The sequence below is a fragment of the Cebus imitator genome, unplaced genomic scaffold (genome assembly GCF_001604975.1).
Source record: "Cebus imitator isolate Cc_AM_T3 unplaced genomic scaffold, Cebus_imitator-1.0 Scaffold181, whole genome shotgun sequence".
In the NCBI taxonomy this organism is placed as follows: Eukaryota; Metazoa; Chordata; class Mammalia; order Primates; family Cebidae; genus Cebus; species Cebus imitator.
Genome location: NW_016107496.1, coordinates 3,143,308 through 3,163,280, shown reverse-complemented (window position 1 = coordinate 3,163,280; position 19,973 = coordinate 3,143,308). Strand labels below are relative to the sequence as shown.

The window sequence follows — 19,973 nt, the reverse complement described above, 5'->3', positions numbered from 1 at the left end:
CACCCTACTTTGCACAATCTGTCTGCGTTCACATTCTGCCTCCATCCAGTACACTGTATTCCAACTAGAAAAACCTGCTCCATATCCCCAGCATGGGCGTCCATACTCTCCTCCTCAGCCTTTTTTCAATGTGATCATTCCCTGGCCTAAGAGCCAGCCCCCCAGCCCGTTTCTATCTCCAGCTCAGTTTTTGTTTTTGTTTTTGTTTTGAGATGGAGTGTTACTCTGTCACCCAGGCTGGAGTGCAGTGGCTTGATCTCGGCTCACTGCAACCTCAGCCTCAGGGTTCAAGCAATTCTCTTGCCTCAGCCTCCTGTGTAGCCGGGCCTACAGGTGCCCACCACCACGCCCGGCTAATTTTAGTATTTTCAGTAGAGACATGGTTTCACAGTATTGGTCAGGCTGGTCTCGAACTCCTGACCTCAGGCGATTCACCCACCTGGGCCTCCCAAAGTGCTGGGATTACACCATGCCCGTCCTGTTCCTCCCTTTCAAAGCCGCATGGACGGCCCTGCCCGTTTTCTGCACTCTATCCGTATCAGTTCCAGGCTTAGAGCCTACACTGCAACCTGGAGCAAGAAACGCAGTTTAATGGCGGCCTCGCATGCATATCCACAGAACCTAAACGCGTTTTCGATACCGTAGTCCTATCGCTGAGTGGAACGCACACCATTTTCTACCCTGCGGTTGCGGTTACTTTCCAGTGCTCACTGTGATGGGAACTGGCTTTCCTGAGCGAACGAGTCTCGGCCCACTGCGGAGGACCCGGTTCAGCGGGGCCGAAGTTCGGGCCAGGGCTGGAGATCCGATGCTGGCCTCCAGCGAGCGCCGCCTGAGGGCAGGCCCCGTCCCGCCCCTCCAAGCCGAGTATCGCTGCCCCGGCCGCCCTCGGGCGGACAGTGTTAGGCCGCAGGGCGGGCCTCGGGGCTGGCAGGGGGCGGTCAGGGATGGCGCAGGGCCTGGGGTGGCGCAGGGCCGGGGCCGGATGCGAGGCATGCCGGGAGCCCGCACTTCCTCTTCGGGGGCCTCAGAAAACCACAGGGCGCGGGGCCAGGCGGCGGCCCCCGGGGAGCCGGCAGGATGGCAGAGGGCAAGGCGGGCGGCGCGGCCGGCCTCTTCGCCAAGCAGGTGCAGAAGAAGTTCAGCAGGGCCCAGGAGAAGGTAGGCGGCCGGGCCTCGCCGTCTGTCCGGCCCCCAGGGAGCCAAGGCAGAGGCCTGGTGGGCAGGAGGGGCGGGCAGGGCGCTCAGGGACCCCGAAAGGCCTGGGCTAATGAGGAGGGTCTCCCGCTCTTCCGGGGAAACGGGAGTGGGAAGTGGGCTTCCATGAAAATTGGCAGATTGGAGAGAGAACGGAGACGGCCACCCGATCTTAGGCAAGAATGAGGGTGGCTGGGGAGACAGCAGTCTCTGGCAGAACCTCCGACAACTCTCAGGCTGACCCAGAAAAGGTGAAAGAAAGGAACTGACGACGGTGGCCACCTTTGATTCAAGTTTTGTCCTAGCAATCCAAAATTGGTATTTTACAGATGATGAAACTGGAGGGTAATTTTCCCAGTCAAAGACAGCGATGCAGCGGGTGCCAGGGTGCACCCTCGCTTAGCTTGGACGGGGAGTCCACAGAAGGCTAGAATAATCCTGCGTAGTTCTCCCCCTCCCTCACTCTGCCTGGCCTCTGGGTGGTGTTTCAGCTGATGTAAGTAGGAGCCCATATCTGCTTCCTGCACCTTCCCTTTGGCGTAGGGGAGTACACCTCCCAGGATGATGAACCACATCTGTGTTTAGAGTGCATCCTTGGTTAGTGCCAGGTAGCCCTGCCCCAGCACTGGCATTTAGGTAGGCTGCCTGTCTATGACTTGCCTTGCCAGTCTAGATCCTGGGGACACTCTCTTCACATTTTGATGGCATTTTTGTTTCTACCTGTCCAGAATATTATCTTGCTTCTAATCTGAACTTCTGCCCTCCACCTACCAACACCCTAGTAGACAAGGCGGTTTGGGAAGACGTGTCAGCCAGGGAGAGACAAGAAGGACCTGAGATAAGAGTTTCCTTTTTTATTTATTTTTTCTCTCTTTATTAAGCCCAGCCTGCCTTCTACAACAGAGAAGTTTTGGTTTTCTAAGAGCTGATGGACTTAGAAGCATTTGGATGAACAGCTCTTCTTAGCAACTGAAATATCCCTATTATCTTCTAGGCTGGGCATGGTGGTTCACGCCTGTAATCCCAGCACTTTGGGAGGCCAAGGCAGGAGGATCACCTGAGGTCAGCCTGACCAACATGGAGAAAAAACACAGTCTCTACTAAAAATACAAAACTAGCCAGGCGTCGTGACAATGCCTGTAATTCCAGCTACCCTGGAGGCTGAGGCTGGAGAATCATTTGAACCTGGGAGGCAGAGGTTGTGGTGAACCGAGATCATGCCATTGCACTCCAGCCTGTGCAATAAGAGCAAAACTCTGTCTCAAAAGAAAGAAAAGAAAAGAATTAAATATCTCTTTTATCTTCTAAATGTGGAACACTGGTTTGAGCCCTGGGAAGGCTTAAGGGCAACCAGGTCTCCCAAGTTGATTTATCAGCAAAGAACGGATGGAATGTAGATGTAGCTCCTGACTTTAAGAGCCCAGAATGGAAGGGAGAGACTGTGTATACTTTATCTATCATTGAGGTCATGTGAAAGAGGAAGGAAAAGGGGAAGAGTTTGTGTAGCCAGACTTTGTTACTTCACTTACCCCAACTTCACCTTGATCCTAGTTTGAGCCTCTCTGAAGGCTTAGAAATCTGGTAGACCCAAGAGCAGTGCCTATGGGAAGGTCTAGCTAGAAACAGTGTGGGCTAGCAGGAAGTACTGGAGATGAGAAGGCCATAATGTGGTTGAAACAAAACAAAACAAAAACCCTAAAAGACAAAACACTCATGAATAATAGTAATTTTAAAAAGACATACAGGCCAGGCACAGCGGTTCACTCCTGTAATCCCAGCACGTTGGGAGGTCAAGGTGGGAGGACCACTTCAGTCCAGGAGGTCAAGGCTGCAGTGAACGGTGACCATACCACCTCACTCAAGACGGGGCAATAGAGGGAGACCTTGTCTCAAAAAATAAAAATAAAAATTTATAAAAATCAAAATAAATAAAAATTTATAAAAATAAAAGGCATACCAATTGATTGTATTTCACTCTTGTATCTTCTGTCTTCATCTAGCCTCTTGTCAACACTATGACCTTGCTTTGGGCTTTCACTCCTTTGTAAGCATGGACTCCAAACCTTGGCTAAATAATATCCTGCTCTGGGCTTCAGATCTCAGGCCTGTAAAATGAGAGGGTTGATGTTCTTGATGAAACTCAATATGGTAAGAAAACTATATTGAAAAGGAGTCACATTTGACTCAGAGTCAAATACTTCCCAAAGAGAGAACCAGTCACTCAGGTTCTTCTGGCCTGAACCCTGAGGAGGCAGAAAAAGAGGAGCAAACTCAAGTCTGCCATGGGGAATTCCCGGTTGATGCAGAAAACAGGATATTCTGAACCCAGACTAGACACGAGGGTAGGCAGAGGTTGAACTTGGGTGAGTTGGAAATGGCCTGGGATGCCAGGAGCTCAGCTGTCAGCCAGAAGCCAGTCCTTGATTGAGTCTTGAGAAGTTGTTGAGAGCAAGATAAAGAGGGAGAAATTTGCACTAAAATGAAAGCATTCCTTGCAACACTTTTTGATTTTTCTGCAAGCAGTTGGATTTAATCTTCTAAGTAGTAAGTAATAGCCGATGTGTCAAATAGCAAAATATGTCAAATATCAAGCACCTGTTACGGATTAGAGACAGGGATGTAAGAAAGTGATTATCTCTCCCTTTATGGAGCCAACGTTCTAGCAGTATGATTTCCTTTCATCTATTCTACCCTTTAAGCAGGTTATTAGCATCTCTGTTTTAGAAATAAGGAAACAAGGCTCAAAAGAGATTGGTAAGCAGCAGAAATATGACTGAAACCCAGGTGTCCTGCCTCTTAACCCTAACCTCAGCCTGCTGCTTTACAACGTTCCTGATAAGCCACTCTCAACATCTGTGCTTCCCCCACTTCCTGCTGATCCTCTTTCAGGAGCAGAGCTCAGGGGTAGAAGCACATTTTGTTCACGCATCCTCTGAAAAGCTGGGAGTGGAGGTCTGGTGACCATTAAACACAATGGGGATGACACATCCTTGGTCTGTTTTCCATTTCCTGGCCAAACTCAACGTGAGACTGAATTTAAGCTGGCATTATTGTGTGTGTGTATGTGTGTTTTTAGTATGATACATCTTCACATTTCAAACTATAGTACTGCTTTCACCATCTGTTTGTGATTTCTCATGGCAAACCTCTCAGATCCCCCTGGAAGGGGCATTGTTTACCACTCCTTTGTTGGTCTTCTCTGTTGACATCTAGTCAACTTAAATCCCAAAGGGTTTAATTCAACAAATATTTACAGAAAAACTCCTTTGTTCGGGGTCCTAGGCTGGACCCCGCAGGGAATTTAGAGGTAAAAGACATTCTTGCTTGCCAGAAGCTTACAATCTAGGTAAAATAATAATAATAATAATAAAATAAGTGACCTGAGGGATGCAGGTTTAAGGGAATTCAGAGGACAAAAAGATTGGGGAGAATCGAGAGGTTTTATAGTAGAGGCTGAATTTGAAATAGGAATTATGGACGATTAGTAGTTTTTCAGGTAAGTGGTCAGAGAGCATTCTAGCTGAGAAATGCCAGCATAAACAATGCATGGAGCCTGGAGTGAGAAATAACAGCTGAGCTGGAACACAGGGAGTGGTCAGAGAAAAGGCTAAAAAAATATATTAGGACCTTTCAAGGAAAGCTTACTTTATCATATATCCTAAAAATAAAGTTTCCGGCTGGGTGCAGTGGCTCACACCTGTAATCCCAGCACTTTCGGAGGCCGAGGTGGGTAGATACCTGAGGTCAGGAGTTTGAGACCAGCCTGGCCAATGTGGCAAAATCCCGTCTCTACCAAAAAGTATAAAAATTAGCTGAGCATGGTGGCGTGTGCCTGTAGTCCCGGCTGCTTGGAGGCTGAGGCAGGAGAATCACTTGAACCCGGGAGGTGGAGGTTGCAGTAAGCTGAGACTGTGCCACTGTACTCCAGCCCGAACAATAGAGCTAGATAGACTCTGTCACAAAATAAATAAATATTTCCTACATAACTACAATAAAATTACTGCACCTAAGAAAATTTTTAGCAAAATTTTAAAATGTCATCAACTAACCAGGCCCTATGCAAACTACCCCAATTGAGGGAATTAACTAAAACATGATAGGTCTTGATCTCCCACCTCGTGCCTCGGCCTCCCAAAGTGCTGGGATTACAGGCGTGAGCCACCGTACCCAGACGTAGTTTTTTTTTTAAAGCTCTATTTCCACCCGTAAACCTGATCTACCACAGAAAAGTTAAAATCAATCAATGTACACTGGAATATTTTTCACGCAGATTCACCAAGTGTTAACACTTTGCCACATTTGCTTTCTTGCCTCACTCTGGCTGTTTCTCCTTAAATATCTGTATTCTAACTTAGCTGCCAGGCCAGGCACATTGGGGCAGAATTCTCAAAGCAGAATTTTAGGGATTAGCATTATATGGGCTTTCATTAGGAAGTGATCCAAAAGTAGGATTTATTCATTCTTTCAACAAACATCTGTTTAGCATCTGTGCACCCTGTTCCCTCAAGGGTCTTTCATTGAGGAAGAAAACACCTATGACATAGTGTCAGTGCCCTAACATGTACCTGTTGCTTATGGCAACAAATTACTTCAGCTGCAGAGCACTGGGGTATGTTTCAGAATAGTAACACATTTTCACTTTCCAGGTTGGAAGGTGGGGAAGTTTCTCACAGTACCCCTCGACCCCACACCCTCCAGGCCTTTTGGCCTTGAGCCTTTTGGAGATTGGGGAGACTGGTCTGCCCCATTCATCCCCTACAGTGACTCTAAGTTTTCTCTTTTCTATTTTTTCTATCTTCTCTGCCTATGAAGAACCAAATAGGGGCAAAGGAAGGGAGGGGTAGCAGAAAGGAAGTTAAGAGCTACACTTAACACTAAACAAGGTGGTTTTGCAACTTTCTGGTAGAGGACAGTGTTTTGTTAGCGGGGAAGGGTGGAGCCAGAGAGGATGGCAGACTGTGCACATCCAGGGCTGGGTGGCAAGTGAGGTGGAGTTAGAGACAGACACAAACAGATATGGCAAAATTAAAAAGGAAATACAACCATTTACAGGCAAGGGAGCAAAACTAAACATAATGACAGTGAGTATATATTGAGGGCTCTCTGTGGGGCAGCACTGAGAAAGCAATTTACATGCCAAATAGCATTTAATCTCCTAACAACTCCAGGAGATAAATATTATCTTAATGGGGGAAAGGGGGTTCTGTAAACTGAGGCTCAAAAGTTTAAGTGACTTGCCTGGAGATGTAGAGTCAGTAAGTAGAAAGGCCAAGATGGGAGTTCATATCTAACTCCGCAGTGCTTGATTTTTTTTTTTTTTTTTTTTTGAGATGGAGTTTCACTCTCGTTACCCAGACTGGAGTGCAATGGCGCGATCTCGGCTCACCGCAACCTCCGCCTCCTGGGTTCAGGCAATTCTCCTGCCTCAACCTCCTCAGTAGCTGGGATTACAGGCACGCGCCACCATGCCCAGCTAATGTTTTTTTTGTATTTTTAGTAGAGACGGGGTTTCAACATGTTGACCAGGATGGTCTCGATCCATTCTTAAATTCTTAAATCAGATATACTCTTTNTCGGCTCACCGCAACCTCTACCTCCTGGGTTCAGGCAATTCTCCTGCCTCAGCCTCCTGAGTAGCTGGGATTACAGGCACGTGCTACCAGGCCTAGCTAATTTTTTGTATTTTTAGTAGAGACGAGGTTTCACCATGTTGACCAGGATGGTCTCAATCTCTTGACCTCGTGATGCACCCGCCTCGGCCTCCCAAAGTGCTGGGATTACAGGCTTGAGCCACCGCGCCCAGCCAGATTGCTTGATCTTAACCACTGCAGCAAGAGCTCCAGGAATGAGACACACCCTGGGTTATGAATGGAGATACTGACCAGGTGATGTGGCTTATGTCTGTAATCCCAGCACTTTGGGAGGCTGAGGTGGGCAGATCACCTGAGGTCAGGAATTCAAGACCAACCTGGCCAACATGGTGAAACCCGACTAAAAATACAAAATTCGCCGGACATAGTGGCAGGCGCCTATAATCTCAGCTACTTGGGGGGCTGAGGCAGGAGAATCGCTTGAACCCAGGAGGCAGAGGTTGCAGTGAGCCGAGATCGCACCACTGCAGTCCAGCCTGGGCAACAGAGCAAGACTTCTCTAAAAAAAAAGAAGAATGGAGATACGAATCAGAGTCTTTCCACAGAGCCTGCCACACTCCCCAGATCTGGGTACTCTTGCATGGCATTCAAAGCCCTTCATAATGAAACTCCAGTCTCCCTTTCTAGCTTTATTCCCCACCACTTCCCATAATAGCCATGCTGAACCAGCTTGTGAAGCTGTGTACTCCTATGATTTTGCTGATGCTGTCGTCTCTAACTGGAATCCTCTTTCTACCCTCACCCTTTATTTATTTATTTTTCTTATTATTTTTAAAATCAGCGTTTCGCTCTGTTGCCCAGGCTGGAGTGCAACAATGGCCCAATCTCAGCTCACTGCAACCTCTGCTTCCCAGGTTCAAGCAATTCTCCTACCTCAGCCTCCCAAGTAGCTAGGATTGCAGGCATGCATCACCATACCCAGCTAATTTTTTTTTGTATTTAGTAGAGACAGGGTTTCACCATGTTGATCAGGCTGGTCTCGAACTCCTGACATCAGGTGACCCATCCGCCTCGGCCTCCCAAAGTGCTGGGGTTACAGGTGTGAGCCACTGTGCCTGGCCCCTATACTCTATTTCAGTCCAGCAAAATCCTTCTCCAAGGCTTCACTCATTCATCCCCTCCTATATCAGTCTTTCTCTCCTTCCTGTTATAATATTAATTATCTAGTTGCTAGATACTGAGAAATCTAAATGAGCCAAGCAAGTACCTAACCCTTAAGGACCCTATAGTTTAGGAGAATAAACAAATAAATAGAAATAATAAAATAATAATTGAACTGTATACAAAAGAGAGAAGTTGCAAGCATTTGGGAGGGAGAGAATAATCGATCAGTGGAATGAAGTGGATGTGGTTAAGTGTCACGAAAGACACATGGTATGATCTGGGTTTTGTAAGATACTTACCTGGCAGACAAGGTGGGAAAAGGTATTCTAGAAAAAGGGACCAGCATCTATGACAAACAACAGTTTGGCTTATTCAGGAAACTAAAAAAGTGTTAGGGGACCAGGTGCGATGGCTCACACTTGTAATCCCAGCACTTTGGGAGGCCAAGGTGTGCGGATTATGAGGTCAGGAGTTCGAGACCAGCCTGGCTAACACAGTGAAACCCTCTGTATACCAAAAATAGAAAAATTAGCTGAGTGTGGTGGCAGGCTCCTGTAATCCCAGCCACTTTGGAGGCTGAGGCAGGAGAATCACTTGAACTCGGAAGGCGGAGGTTGCAGTGAGCTGAGATAGTGCCATTGCACTCTAGCCTAGGTGACAGAGGACGACTCTGTCTCAAAAAAAAAGACAGGAAAAAAGAGAAAAAAGTGTTAAGAAAGGAGACCTGCAGAGAGGAGGAGTATGAATGAGAAGTGAGGCTTAATGCAGGGTCAGATACTTAGGACCTGCTTATAGCTAGAATTTGAACTATTACTTAAAGATACATATTGGGCTTTTTTTTTTTTTTTTTTTGTAAGACGTTTCTCTCTGTCACTCAGGCTGGAGTGCAGTGGCATGATCTTGGGTCACTGCAACCTCTGCCTCCCAGGCTCAAGTGATTGTCCTGCCTCAGCCTCCCACCATGCCCAGCTAATTTTTTTTTTTTTTTTTTTTTTTTTTTTTTTTCTATTATTTTTTTTTTTTTTTTTTTTTTTTTTTTCAGTACAAACAGGGTTTCACCCTGTTAGCCAAGTTGGTCTCAAACTCCTGACCTCAAGTGATCCTCCTGCTTTGGCCTCCCAAAGTGCTGGTATTAAAGGCTTGAGCCACCGGGCCCAGCCCATATTGGCCATTTAATAACAATGTGTTGAACAGATGAATGGGGAACCATTAGAAGGTTGTAAGCAGCAGCATGGTAGATCTACTGCAGCAGGCCAGGTAATAAACAATAAGGGCCTAGACTAAGGCTGTGGCAGTGAGACTAGGGGAATAGGATGGTTTCTACAGATGGACATGGCGAGGGATTCCATGAAGAGGATGAAGGAGAAGTAGTTGAAGGCAACTCCTGGGATTCTAACTTGGGCATGGCAGGATGATAGTATCTCCTTCCAAGATGGGGGTTATAGGCAGAAGACTCAGTGATTTCTTACTACATGTAATTGCCTGTTTATAAGTGAGTGTCCTATGAGAACAGAGACTGGGTCTTATTAATCCATATGTCTTTTGCTTTAGCACTGACATCAGTATGATGGTTTGACTCTCAGGTTTTCTAGTTGAGAGGCAGGAGACATGGATAGCATTCATGTCCAGCCAAGTTTCAGATGCATTATATCAGGGCCTCTCAAAGCTTTCCACAAAAGCCCTCAGGAGGGAATCGTCCCTGGCCTAACCTCTCACTCACCTCATCTATCTAGAGGAATCTATGGCTATAGCTGAAAACAGTCTCTCAAGTAAAAAATGTCTTCAAGGCTTATGTTTTACCTTTAAGAGCCATGCACATTTTACATTTTTCTCATTAATACTTGTTTGAATATAGTGCTCTCCTCCTTCCTTCTAAAAAAAAAAAACATTTTAAATATTAATAATGATGACAGCCAGCCTAGCAGCTCATGCTTATAATTGCAGCACTCTGGGAGGCTGAGGCAGCAGGATCACTTGAGCCCAGGAGTTCAGCCAGCCTGAACAACATAGTGAGACCCTGTCTCTACAGAAAATATTTTTAAATTAGCTGGGTGTGGTGGTGTGAGCATGTGGTCCCAGCTACTGGGGAGGCCAAGGTGGGAGCATTGCTTGAGCCCAGGGAGGTTGAGGCTATAGTAAGCTGTGATTGTGCCACTGTACTACAGCCAGAGCAACAGAGCAAGACCCTTTCTCAGAGAAAATAATAATAATAACAATGACATTCATTCAGAAAGGTATACCTTCCTTCCTTCCTTCTTTCTTTCTTTCTCTCTCTCTCTCTTTCTTTCTTTCTTTCCTTTCTTTCTTGACAGAATTTCACTGTGTCATGGTGCAATCTCCGTTCACGTCAACCTCCACTTCCCGGGTCCAAGCAATTCTCCTGCCTCAGCCTCCCGAGTAGCTGGGATTACAGGCATGCACCATCACACCTAGCTAATTTTGTATTTTAGTAGAGACAGGGTTTCTTCTCCATGTTGGTCAGGCTGGTCTTGAACTCCCAATCTCAGGTGATCCACCCTCGTTGGTCTCCCAAGTGCTGGGATTACAGCATGAGCCACTGCACCTGGCCAGATATACCTTATTTCTTCTGTGTTTATATTAATATATACTCTCTAGCTCACTACTATATACCCTCTAGAGCTATCCCTAATTTGAAAAGAATCATAAAACAGGATTATTTTTTCAGCAGTTTGTTACATTCCTAATTCTGTTGGTCTAGTGAGAGTACAGTCCTTCAGTTATAAGTGAGATTCTTGACTGAAGCCAGGGTCTTATGAGGCCAACAGGTAAGACAGACTTGACTATAACCTTATGGGCCTCTCTGACTTATATCCCCAGGTGCTGCAGAAATTGGGGAAAACTGTAGAAACCAAAGATGAACGATTTGAACAAAGCGCTAACAACTTCTACCAACAACAGGTAATCTGGAGGGTGGGGGAGAGAAGCTTGGAAGAAGAAAGGAGACAGGAGGGCTGAGTGGCAGAAGAACAAGAAGTTCTACAAACTGGAAAACATCCCTACCAAGCCACCTTCCCCCTAGGGTTAAGGGCTACAGAGTAACCTGCTGCTTATCCTTCCTCAGTAAACTAAAGGAATTTACTGGCCAGGCGCGGTGGCTCATGCCTGTAATAACAGCACTTTGGGAGGCTGAAGCGGGAGGATCACCTGAGGTCAGGAGTTTGAGACTAACCTGGCCAACATAGTGAAATCCTGTCTCTACTAAAAATATAAAAAATTAGCCGGGCATGTGGCAGGTATCTGTAATCTCAGCTACCCAGCAGGCTGAGGCAGGAGAATCACTTGTACCTGGGAGGCAGAGGTTCAGTGAGCAGAGATCGCGCCATTGCACTCCAGCCTGGGTGACAAGAGCGAAACTTCATCTCAAAAAATAAATAAATAAAAATAAAGGCTGGGCGTGGTGTTTCACACCTGTAATCCCAGCACTTTGGGAAGCTGAGGCGGATGGATCATCGGAGGTCAGGAGTTTGAGACCAGCTTGACCAACATAGAGAAACCCCGTTTCTACTAAAAATACAAAATTAGCCAGGCATGGTGGCGTGCGCCTGTAATTCCAGCTACTCAGGAGGCTGAGGCAGGAGAATTGCTTGAACCCAGGACGCAGAAGTTATGGTGAGTCAAGATCAAGCCACCTCACTCCAGCCTGGACAAGAGCGAAAACTCTGTTTCAAAAAAATAGTACAATAAATAAAAAAATAATAAAATGACTTTACCTTTTTTCTTGCTGCTGTCATTCTGGGGAACAGAGGAATGTTCTTTTTTTTTTTTAAGATGGAGCCTTGCTGTGTCGCCCAGGCTGGAGTGCAATGGCACAATCTCGGCTCACTGCAACCTCTGCCTCCTGGGTTCAAGCAATTCTCCTGCCTCTACCCCCTGAGTAGCTGGGAATTCAGGCATGAGCCACCACACCTGGCTAATTTTTGTATTTTCAGCAGCGATGTTGCTACCATGTTGCTCAGGCTGGTCTTGAACTCCTGAACTCGCGATTCCCCTGCCTCAGCCTCCCAAAGTGCTAGGATTACAGGTGTGAGCCACCATGCCCAGCCAGAAATGTTCTTTTCTCTTAATTGTTCCCCTCAGGACTGCCCAGGTACAGTGGCATCATCAGGTCCTTACACAGCATCAAAGTGAGGCCCTGCCCCTTTAGTTTTTGGCTTATTCACTTCCCCAGAGTGTCTCTTTCCCACCCTAGGGCTCCTCGCCTATCAGTAGCCCCATGTTTTTCTCATTGCCTCTTTACTCACTACATCTACCACACCTGAGCCCTGAATCTAAAATAATACCTCTATCTTTGACCTAGCATTGCCACCAACAAACCTCCAATTCTCATTGTATATTTCAATTGGGATTTCTTTTTCAATCTTTTTTGTTTAAAATAGAGACAGGGTTTCATCATGTTGCCCAGGCTAGTCTCAAACTCCTGATCTCAAGCAGTCCTCCTCCCTCAGCCCCCCAAAGTGCTGGGATTACAGGCATGAGCCACTGTGCCTGGCCTGGATAATTTCATGTAGAAAATTTACATGAAGAAGGGCATGCCAGAGGTTTAACCTCCACGGATGTTTGCCTTTCCATCTACCATGAACAAGGCATTGGGCCCAGTGCTTCACATGCATCGTGTCATTTAATTTTTACATTAGCCTTAGAGATTGCTATCCACTCTTTATACTGGAAAGGAGTTATTAACTTAAGAATATCCAGTCACAATACAATTTTAACACTATCCAGAGTTACGTCACATTTAACAGGTTAAGGGCACAGTCCTCATAAGAATGCCCTCCTTCTAGACACCAGCTGTAAGCTCCAGGGTTCCCAGAATACCTGCACTTCTGACCAGTTGGCTATACATTTGGGAATTCCTTCTACCTACTCAAGTTTTATTACAAAGATACAAATCAGGACAAGCCAAATGAAGAGACACGTAAGGTGAGGTCCAGGAGGGTCACAAACTTGAAGCTCCTGTGTCACCCTCACAGCACATTGATGTAGTAAGCTTCAGGTGCTTGGAGTTCTGATGCAGTTTCTTTATACATTGAATCATTGGCTACATGATTAAATCTATCTCTAGCTCCCCTTCCTCCTGCAGAGGTCAGGCTGACATCACCTGTCTCAGAGCCTCAACTCTGTAGTTACAGGGTTGATTTTTCCAGCCTAGCCAGCCACCATCCTGAGTCATTTTTTTTAGCATAAACTTAGGTATAGTCTGACGGGATCACCATGAATAACAGAGACACAAGATTTAGAAGTTAATTCCAGAAACCAGGGACAAAGACAACACAAAATCTTTTTTTTTTTTTTTTTTCTTTTTGGAGACGGAGTCTCCCTCTGTCACCCAGGCTGGAGTGCAGTGGCGTGATCTTGCCTCACTGCAACCTCCACCTTCCGGGTTCAAGTCATTCTCCTGCCTCCTCGGCCTCCTGAGTAGCTGGAATTACAGGTGTGCACCACCATGCCTGGCTAATTTTGTATTTTTTGCAGAGATTTCACCACGTTGGTCAGGCTGCTCTCGACCTCCTGACCACGTGATCCGCCTGCCTTGGCCTCCCAAAGTGCTGGGATTATGGGCACGAGCTGCCATGCCTGGCTGATAAACTTTTTTTTTTTTTAAGGGAATGTTTTAAATATGTACAAAGGCAGATAAATTTGTATAATGAATTCACACATACTCATCGTTCAGCTTCCATAATTTATCCCCTCCTGAGCAATCATGTTTCCTCTGTGTCTCCACTTACTTTCTCCTGTCCTTGATTATTGTGAAGCAAATTCCAGATATATCATTTCATCCAGCCTAAATAACAGAGGGAGGCTGTCTAAGAGAAAAAGATATTTATGTGGGAATAGAGTGTTGCAATGGGAATATGTGTACCATAGTAAACTATGAGGTATTCAGGGAAGTAAAGGAAGACAAATGTTCTCAAAGGAAAAAATGAGAAGAATTACATGATTGTTTGAAAATAATTATTCTTGGCTACAAAGATCAATAACAAGGGTGACGCCAGTCCAAGGTTGAACAGGCAGAACAGAGCAGAAGTCCTTGCAGAAATATTTTTTGTATAAGGTTGTGATGGTCTTTGTGCAAGGTTGTGGTTTTCATAGGGTCTATTGTGATAATTCTTACCAGGCATATAAGCATGAGAACCTCCTCTTCATAGCTTTCCCTGGCTTTATAATCAGGCATTATTTTTTAAACATTAGTGACTCCATTTTTATTCCAACAACATTTACATAATCATAAAAATTTCATTATTAGGTCAGGCACAGTGGCTCATACCTGTAATCCCAGCACTTTGGGAGGCCAAGGAGGGCAGATTACCTGGGATCAGGAGTTTGAGACCAGCCTGACTAACATGGTGAAACCCCATCTCTACTAAAAATACAAAAATTAGCTGGTCGTGATGGCACATACCTGTAATCTCACTTACTTGGGAGGCTGAAGCAGGAGTATCGCTTGAACCTGGGAGGTGGAGGTTTCAGTGAGCTGAGATCATACCACTGCACTCCAGCCTGGACGACAGAGTGAAATTCTCTCAAAAAAAACAAAAAATTCATGATCAGTCTCTAAAGATAGAACTCTTTTAAAATGCAACCACAATACCATTATCACACTTCAAAATGTTTCTCTGTAAAACATTTACTTGGCCGAGCATGGTGGCTCATGCCTGTAATCCCAGCACTTCGGGAGGCCAAAGCCAGAGGGTTAGTTGAGCGTAGCAATTCAAGACGAGCCTGGGCAACATAGCAAGACCCTGTCTCTACAAAAAAATACAAAAATTAGCCAGGTGTGGTGGCAGATGCTTGTAGTCCCAGCTACTTGGGAGGCTGAGGTAGGAGGATTGCTTGAGCTCGGGAATTCCAAGCTGCAGCGAGCTGTGATCATACCACTGCATGCCAGCCTAGGCAGCAGAGCAAGACCTGGTCTCAAAAATGAATAAACAAATCAGTATAAATAAAATATGTACTCATTACAACAAACCAGAAAGTAAATGGTTGGGTGCATTGGTTCACACCTCCGAGCGGAAGGCTGAGGTGAGAATATTGCTGAGGTTAGGGGTTTGAGACAAACCCAGCAACACAGGATACCTTATCTCTACACAATATAAAAAATGTTAGCTGGCCATGGTGGTGCACGCCTGTGGTCCCAGCTACTGAGCAGTAAGCTGCAATTGTGCCACTGTACTCCAGCCTAAGCGACAGAGCAAGACCCTGTCTCAAAAAAAAAAAAAAAAAAACCAACCCAAAGAACATCAAGAAAAAGAAAAAAATGAATTTAAAAATCAGTAATAGACCCAGTATGGTGCCTCACGCCTATAATCCCAGCACACCGAGAGGCCAAAGTGCTGAGCTCGGAGTTTGAGACCAGCCTGGGCAACATGGCAAAACCCCATCTCTATAAAAAATACAAAACTTAGCTGGGCATGTTGGCATGCTCCAATAGTCTTAGCTACTTGGGAGGCTCAGGCAAGAGGATTGCCTGAGTCCAGGAGGTCGAGGCTGCAGTGAGCTTTGTTTGCACCGCTGCACTCTAGCCTGGGTGACAAAGTGAGACCCTGTCTCAACAAAAAAGGGAAAAGAAAACAATGTTAACAAAGCAATTCTGATTTTATGTCTTCCTAAACTATAACTATGTTATTTTATATCTTTACAATTACTTTGCTATGTGTGTGTATGATATCTAAGTATATCCACAATAAATAAATGTGAGATTTACTGAAGTGAGATTATTTCATGCATATGGTTTTGCATCTTGCCTTTTTCACTTATGAATGTCATACAAATATCTTTTCAGATATTTCTGATTAAATAGTCCAAGAAAATGTAAGTTTTAGTACTATCTTTTAACAAAAAAACTAGAATGATTTCTTGTTTTTTGTTTTTTTAGATGGAGTTTTGCCCTTGTTGCCCATGCTGGAGTGCAATGGCAGGGTCTCAGCTCACCGCAAGCTCTGCCTCCCGGGTTCAAGCGATTCTCCTACCTCAGCCTCCTGAGTAGCTGGGATTACAGGCATGTGTCACCATGCCTGGCTAATTTTTTGTCTTTTTAGTAGAGATGGGGTATCTCCATGTTGGTCAGGCTGGTCTCGAACTCCCAACCTCAGGTGATCTGCCCACCTCAGCCTCCCAAAGTGCTGAGATTACAGGCATGAGCCACCACGCCCGGCCAGAATCATTTCTTAATATGACAAAATATCTTGTCAATGTTCAAATTCCCCTGATTGTGTCTTCATGTTTCTTTATGGTTTGTTTAAATCAACAACTCACTGAGATGTTTAAGTCTCTTAGATTTAAGGTTATATCTCTTAATCTGTGTTCTAATCCCTCCCTTCTTATAGCTTATTTGTTGATGACACTAGGTTGTTTGTCCTGAAATTTCCTACAGTCTATATTTTGCTAATTGAATTCCCATGGTATTGTCTAATATGCTCCTATGCCTTCCATACTTTCTGTAAATTGATAGACTTAGAGCTTGATGAGATTCAAGTTTTTGTTTTGACAGCAAGAATACTTAATAGATGTTATTGTATTCTTCCATCAGAAAGCACATAATGTCTGGTGTCTCCTTTTTTGTGTGATGTTAATAGTAAAGTAACAGCATATAAGTTGCAGGGCCAGGATTTAGACTTAAACTCAGCTTTTTTTTTCACTATGCTTCACAGGAGGCCTCCCTGGTCCTCTTCTCAACTCTTATTACTGTTCTATTTCCAACTCCAGGATGAAATAAGAAGAATCAGTAAGTTGACACCCACTTAGGAAGGTTTCTGATTCTCGGCCCATTCTGTCCCTCTGTCCTCTCTCTAAGAGCAGACGTGTAGGTAGAAGAGGTAAGAAATGAAGTAGGGCCATCAGGAAGAACAAGAACCAATGGGACAATCACCTCCGAATTCCCTGTGGAAGCCCACCATTTAAACATCACTTAAGGAGGGAAAGTATGTTTGATAAATGAAATGGAGTTAGGTGGGGAAGAAGGAAAAGCTTCTAGCTGGGTGCAGTGGCTCATGCCTGTCATCCCAACACTTTGGGAGACTGAGGCAGAAGGGCCAGGGGTTCAAGACCAGCCTAGGGAACATAGTGAGACCTTGTCTCTATTTTAAAAATAAAATAAATAAGGAAAAACTTCTTGACTAAGAGAATGATATATCTATAAGTGCTGATTGAACATACTTTTGAAATTCTCCTCTTGGTAAATTCATTTAACAAACATTTTTTTTAATTACTTTTTTTTTTAAGACTGGGGTTTCACCATGTTGGTCAGGCTGGAACTCCCGACCTCAGGTGATCCGTCCACCTTGGCCTCCAAAGTGCTTGGATTACAGACATGAGCCACCACATCCGCCCATTTAACAAACATTTTATGAGCACCTGCTGAGTGCCAGGCACTGTTAACACAGGTGCTGGGACTTCAACATGAATGAGCCAACATGCCTCCCCACAAGGCTCTCAGTTTAAGGAGGAAGACAGTGACAATATAGACACATCTGACCTGGGGTGGCAAAGACACACAGGAGGAAAAGGACAAGATCAAGGATTTTTGTGTGTGTGTGTGTGAAGATGGGATGTTGCTATGTTGCCCAAGCTGGTCTCAAACTCTTAGGCTCAGGCAGTCCTCCTGCCTCTGACTCCTTGAGGTCTGGGATTACAGGTGTGAGTGAAGCGTTCCAGAAGCTGAACCAGTTGGTCGTGTGCCCTGTCTCTCACCCACAGTCAGATTGCAGGTAAACTTTTTATTAATAGCTTGTCTTATCAATCCCAAACTTCCCGGCCTAATTTCAACGTCTTGCCACTTGCCCACATTCCTGATCACATTTCTATAGGTAATTTTTCTTTGAGGCTCTACTTGCTTCCCCCTATTCCTTCTCTTCAGAGTGTATTACATAGGAAGGATCCTTTTCTCAAGCAGCACTTTAACCTGTTATTTCTGGTAGTGATAGCTGCTTCCAATTCATTACCTTTAAAATCAAATCTAATAATCTAGCTTCATCTTTCCCTCCTGGATCTACATTAAACCAAGCACTGTTCAACACTTGGTCAAGGTTTGGGCATCCTATTTACACTTGTTTTGCTGAGTGTCTGAGTCCATTTTCTGCTAGGGAACCCCAGGACAACAACCCTCTCCATCCTCAGTACCCCAGTCTCTCTCTCTCTCTCTCTCTCTCTCTCTTTTATTTATTTATTTATTTATTTTGAGTTGGAGTCTCACTCTTTGTCACCCAGGCTAGAGTGCAGTGGTGCAATCTTGGCTCACTGCAACCTCTGCCTCCTGTGTTGGAGCAATTCTCCTGCCTCAGCCTCCCAAGTAGCTAGGGATTACAGTTGTGCACCACCATGCCTGGCTAATTTTTGTATTTTTAGTAGACAGGATTTCACCATGTTGGCCAGTCTGATCTTGAACTCCTGACCTCAGGTGATCCATCCTCCTCAGCCTCCCAGAATGCTGGGATTACAGGCATGAACCACCGCACCTGGCCAGTACCCCAGTCTCTTAGACCTAACTCTGTCCACCTGACTGCTCAGGACAAGCTTCTGGTGTGAGTGGTTCATTAACTAAGGGTTGGGACTGTTTGTATAATGGGTGGGAAGGACTGACTCACACTCTTTATGGCAATGCCAATAACTTGGCAAGGATTGAGAGAGCAGAAGTGATAAAATCCTAAGATTTTGACCTAGAACTGGTCTTGCCCTGCGTTTATAGATGAAGAAATGGAAGGCAGAGAAGTGGAATAACTTGCTAGTTGGTGGTAGAGCCAAGTTTCTTGACTCCCAGACAAGCGAGAATCCAAGACTATGCGAGTCACATCTGTCAGGAAAGGAGAAAGATGTTGGGATTATTCAGCCTGGAGATATTCCCGGGGAGGACAGATAGGTCAGGGAAAGAATATGAAACCTGGTGCTATCCTGTCTTCCCCTTCCTCCCCCGCCCCACACCACTACTCCCCCCGCACACACACACTCATGCTCATACTTCATCTTCTCAAAAGAAAGAGCAAGAGCATAAAGGAGAATTTTCTGACTAAATGGCTTCATTCCAAAACACAGAAATGGAGTTGGGCTTTTGTGAGCTACAGCAGAGAGCAGAAGGCATTCCATTTTCTGGGCTGTGACAGAAAGAGTACCCCTAGTTTTGAACAGTGTGCATTTATGCATGGTCGCCTTGATTACTGATCTGATTTTTCAGGTCATATGAGAACTAATGGGAAAAAAATAGGGATTTTATTTGTAGAGATTGTGCAGGGTAATTTTTCTGAGACGGAGTTTCGCTCTCGTCGCCCAGGCTGTAGTGCAATGGCATAATCCCAGCTCACTGCAACCTCTCTGCTCCTTGGGTTCAAGTGATTCTCCTGCCTCAGCCTCCCGAGTAGCTGGGATTACAGGCACGTGCCACCACACCCGGCTAATTTTTGTATTTTTAGTAGACACAGGCTTTCGCCATGTTAGCCAGGCTGGTCTTGAGCTTCAGACCTCAGGTGATCCACCTGCCTCGTCCTCCCAAAGTGGTGGGATTATAGGCGTAAGCCACTGTACCCAGACTGTGCAAGGTAATTTAACAGTTTTTATTACTTTGTTATATTTATTTTTGAAATAAAATTTTTATAGTGAAGTAAAAAATTAAGTCTTTTTTTTTCCTTCAATAAGTAATTTTAAAACCCTGTTAATTTTTATAATCTCCAAAACTCTTTCAAGGCTCTTTAAGACCTTGATTATCACCTTTTCAAAATTCTCAAACTTCTACCTACATATCTTATCCATGTTTAAAAGACGTTGTGGGCTGGGCGCTGTGGCTCACACCTGTAATCCTAGCACTTTGGGAGGCTGAGGTGGGTGGATCACCTGAGGTCAGGAGTTCAAGACCAGCCTGGCCATCATGGTGAAACTCCATCTTAAAAAAAAAAAAAAAATGCCAAATCCGGCACACGTGGGTGATCAGGCCACGTTTCCACCTAAAGGAGGTGGGCAAGTTTCCCAGGATCAATTCTACCATGTTTCTGTTCTCCAGACGTTCCAGGTACCCGT

General features: G+C 45.1%; 1 protein-coding gene across 4 annotated transcripts in view; it reads left to right on the top strand.

Moving 5' to 3' along the window:
* The first annotated feature begins 990 nt into the window (after positions 1-990).
* Positions 991-19,973, top strand: part of BIN2 (bridging integrator 2) — a 43,915-nt gene continuing 24,932 nt past the window's right edge. The window contains exons 1-2 of one of the 4 annotated variants that reach the window (XM_017545908.2): positions 991-1,161; positions 10,791-10,871. In XM_017545908.2, the coding sequence (XP_017401397.2) occupies positions 1,081-1,161; positions 10,791-10,871 (162 nt within the window). In that variant the 5' untranslated portion in view covers positions 991-1,080. Of the gene's footprint in view, positions 1,162-8,999; positions 9,210-10,790; positions 10,872-16,024; positions 17,678-19,973 lie in introns of those variants that run through there. The other 3 variants (XM_037744725.1, XM_037744726.1, XM_037744727.1) reach the window with 3 other exon arrangements.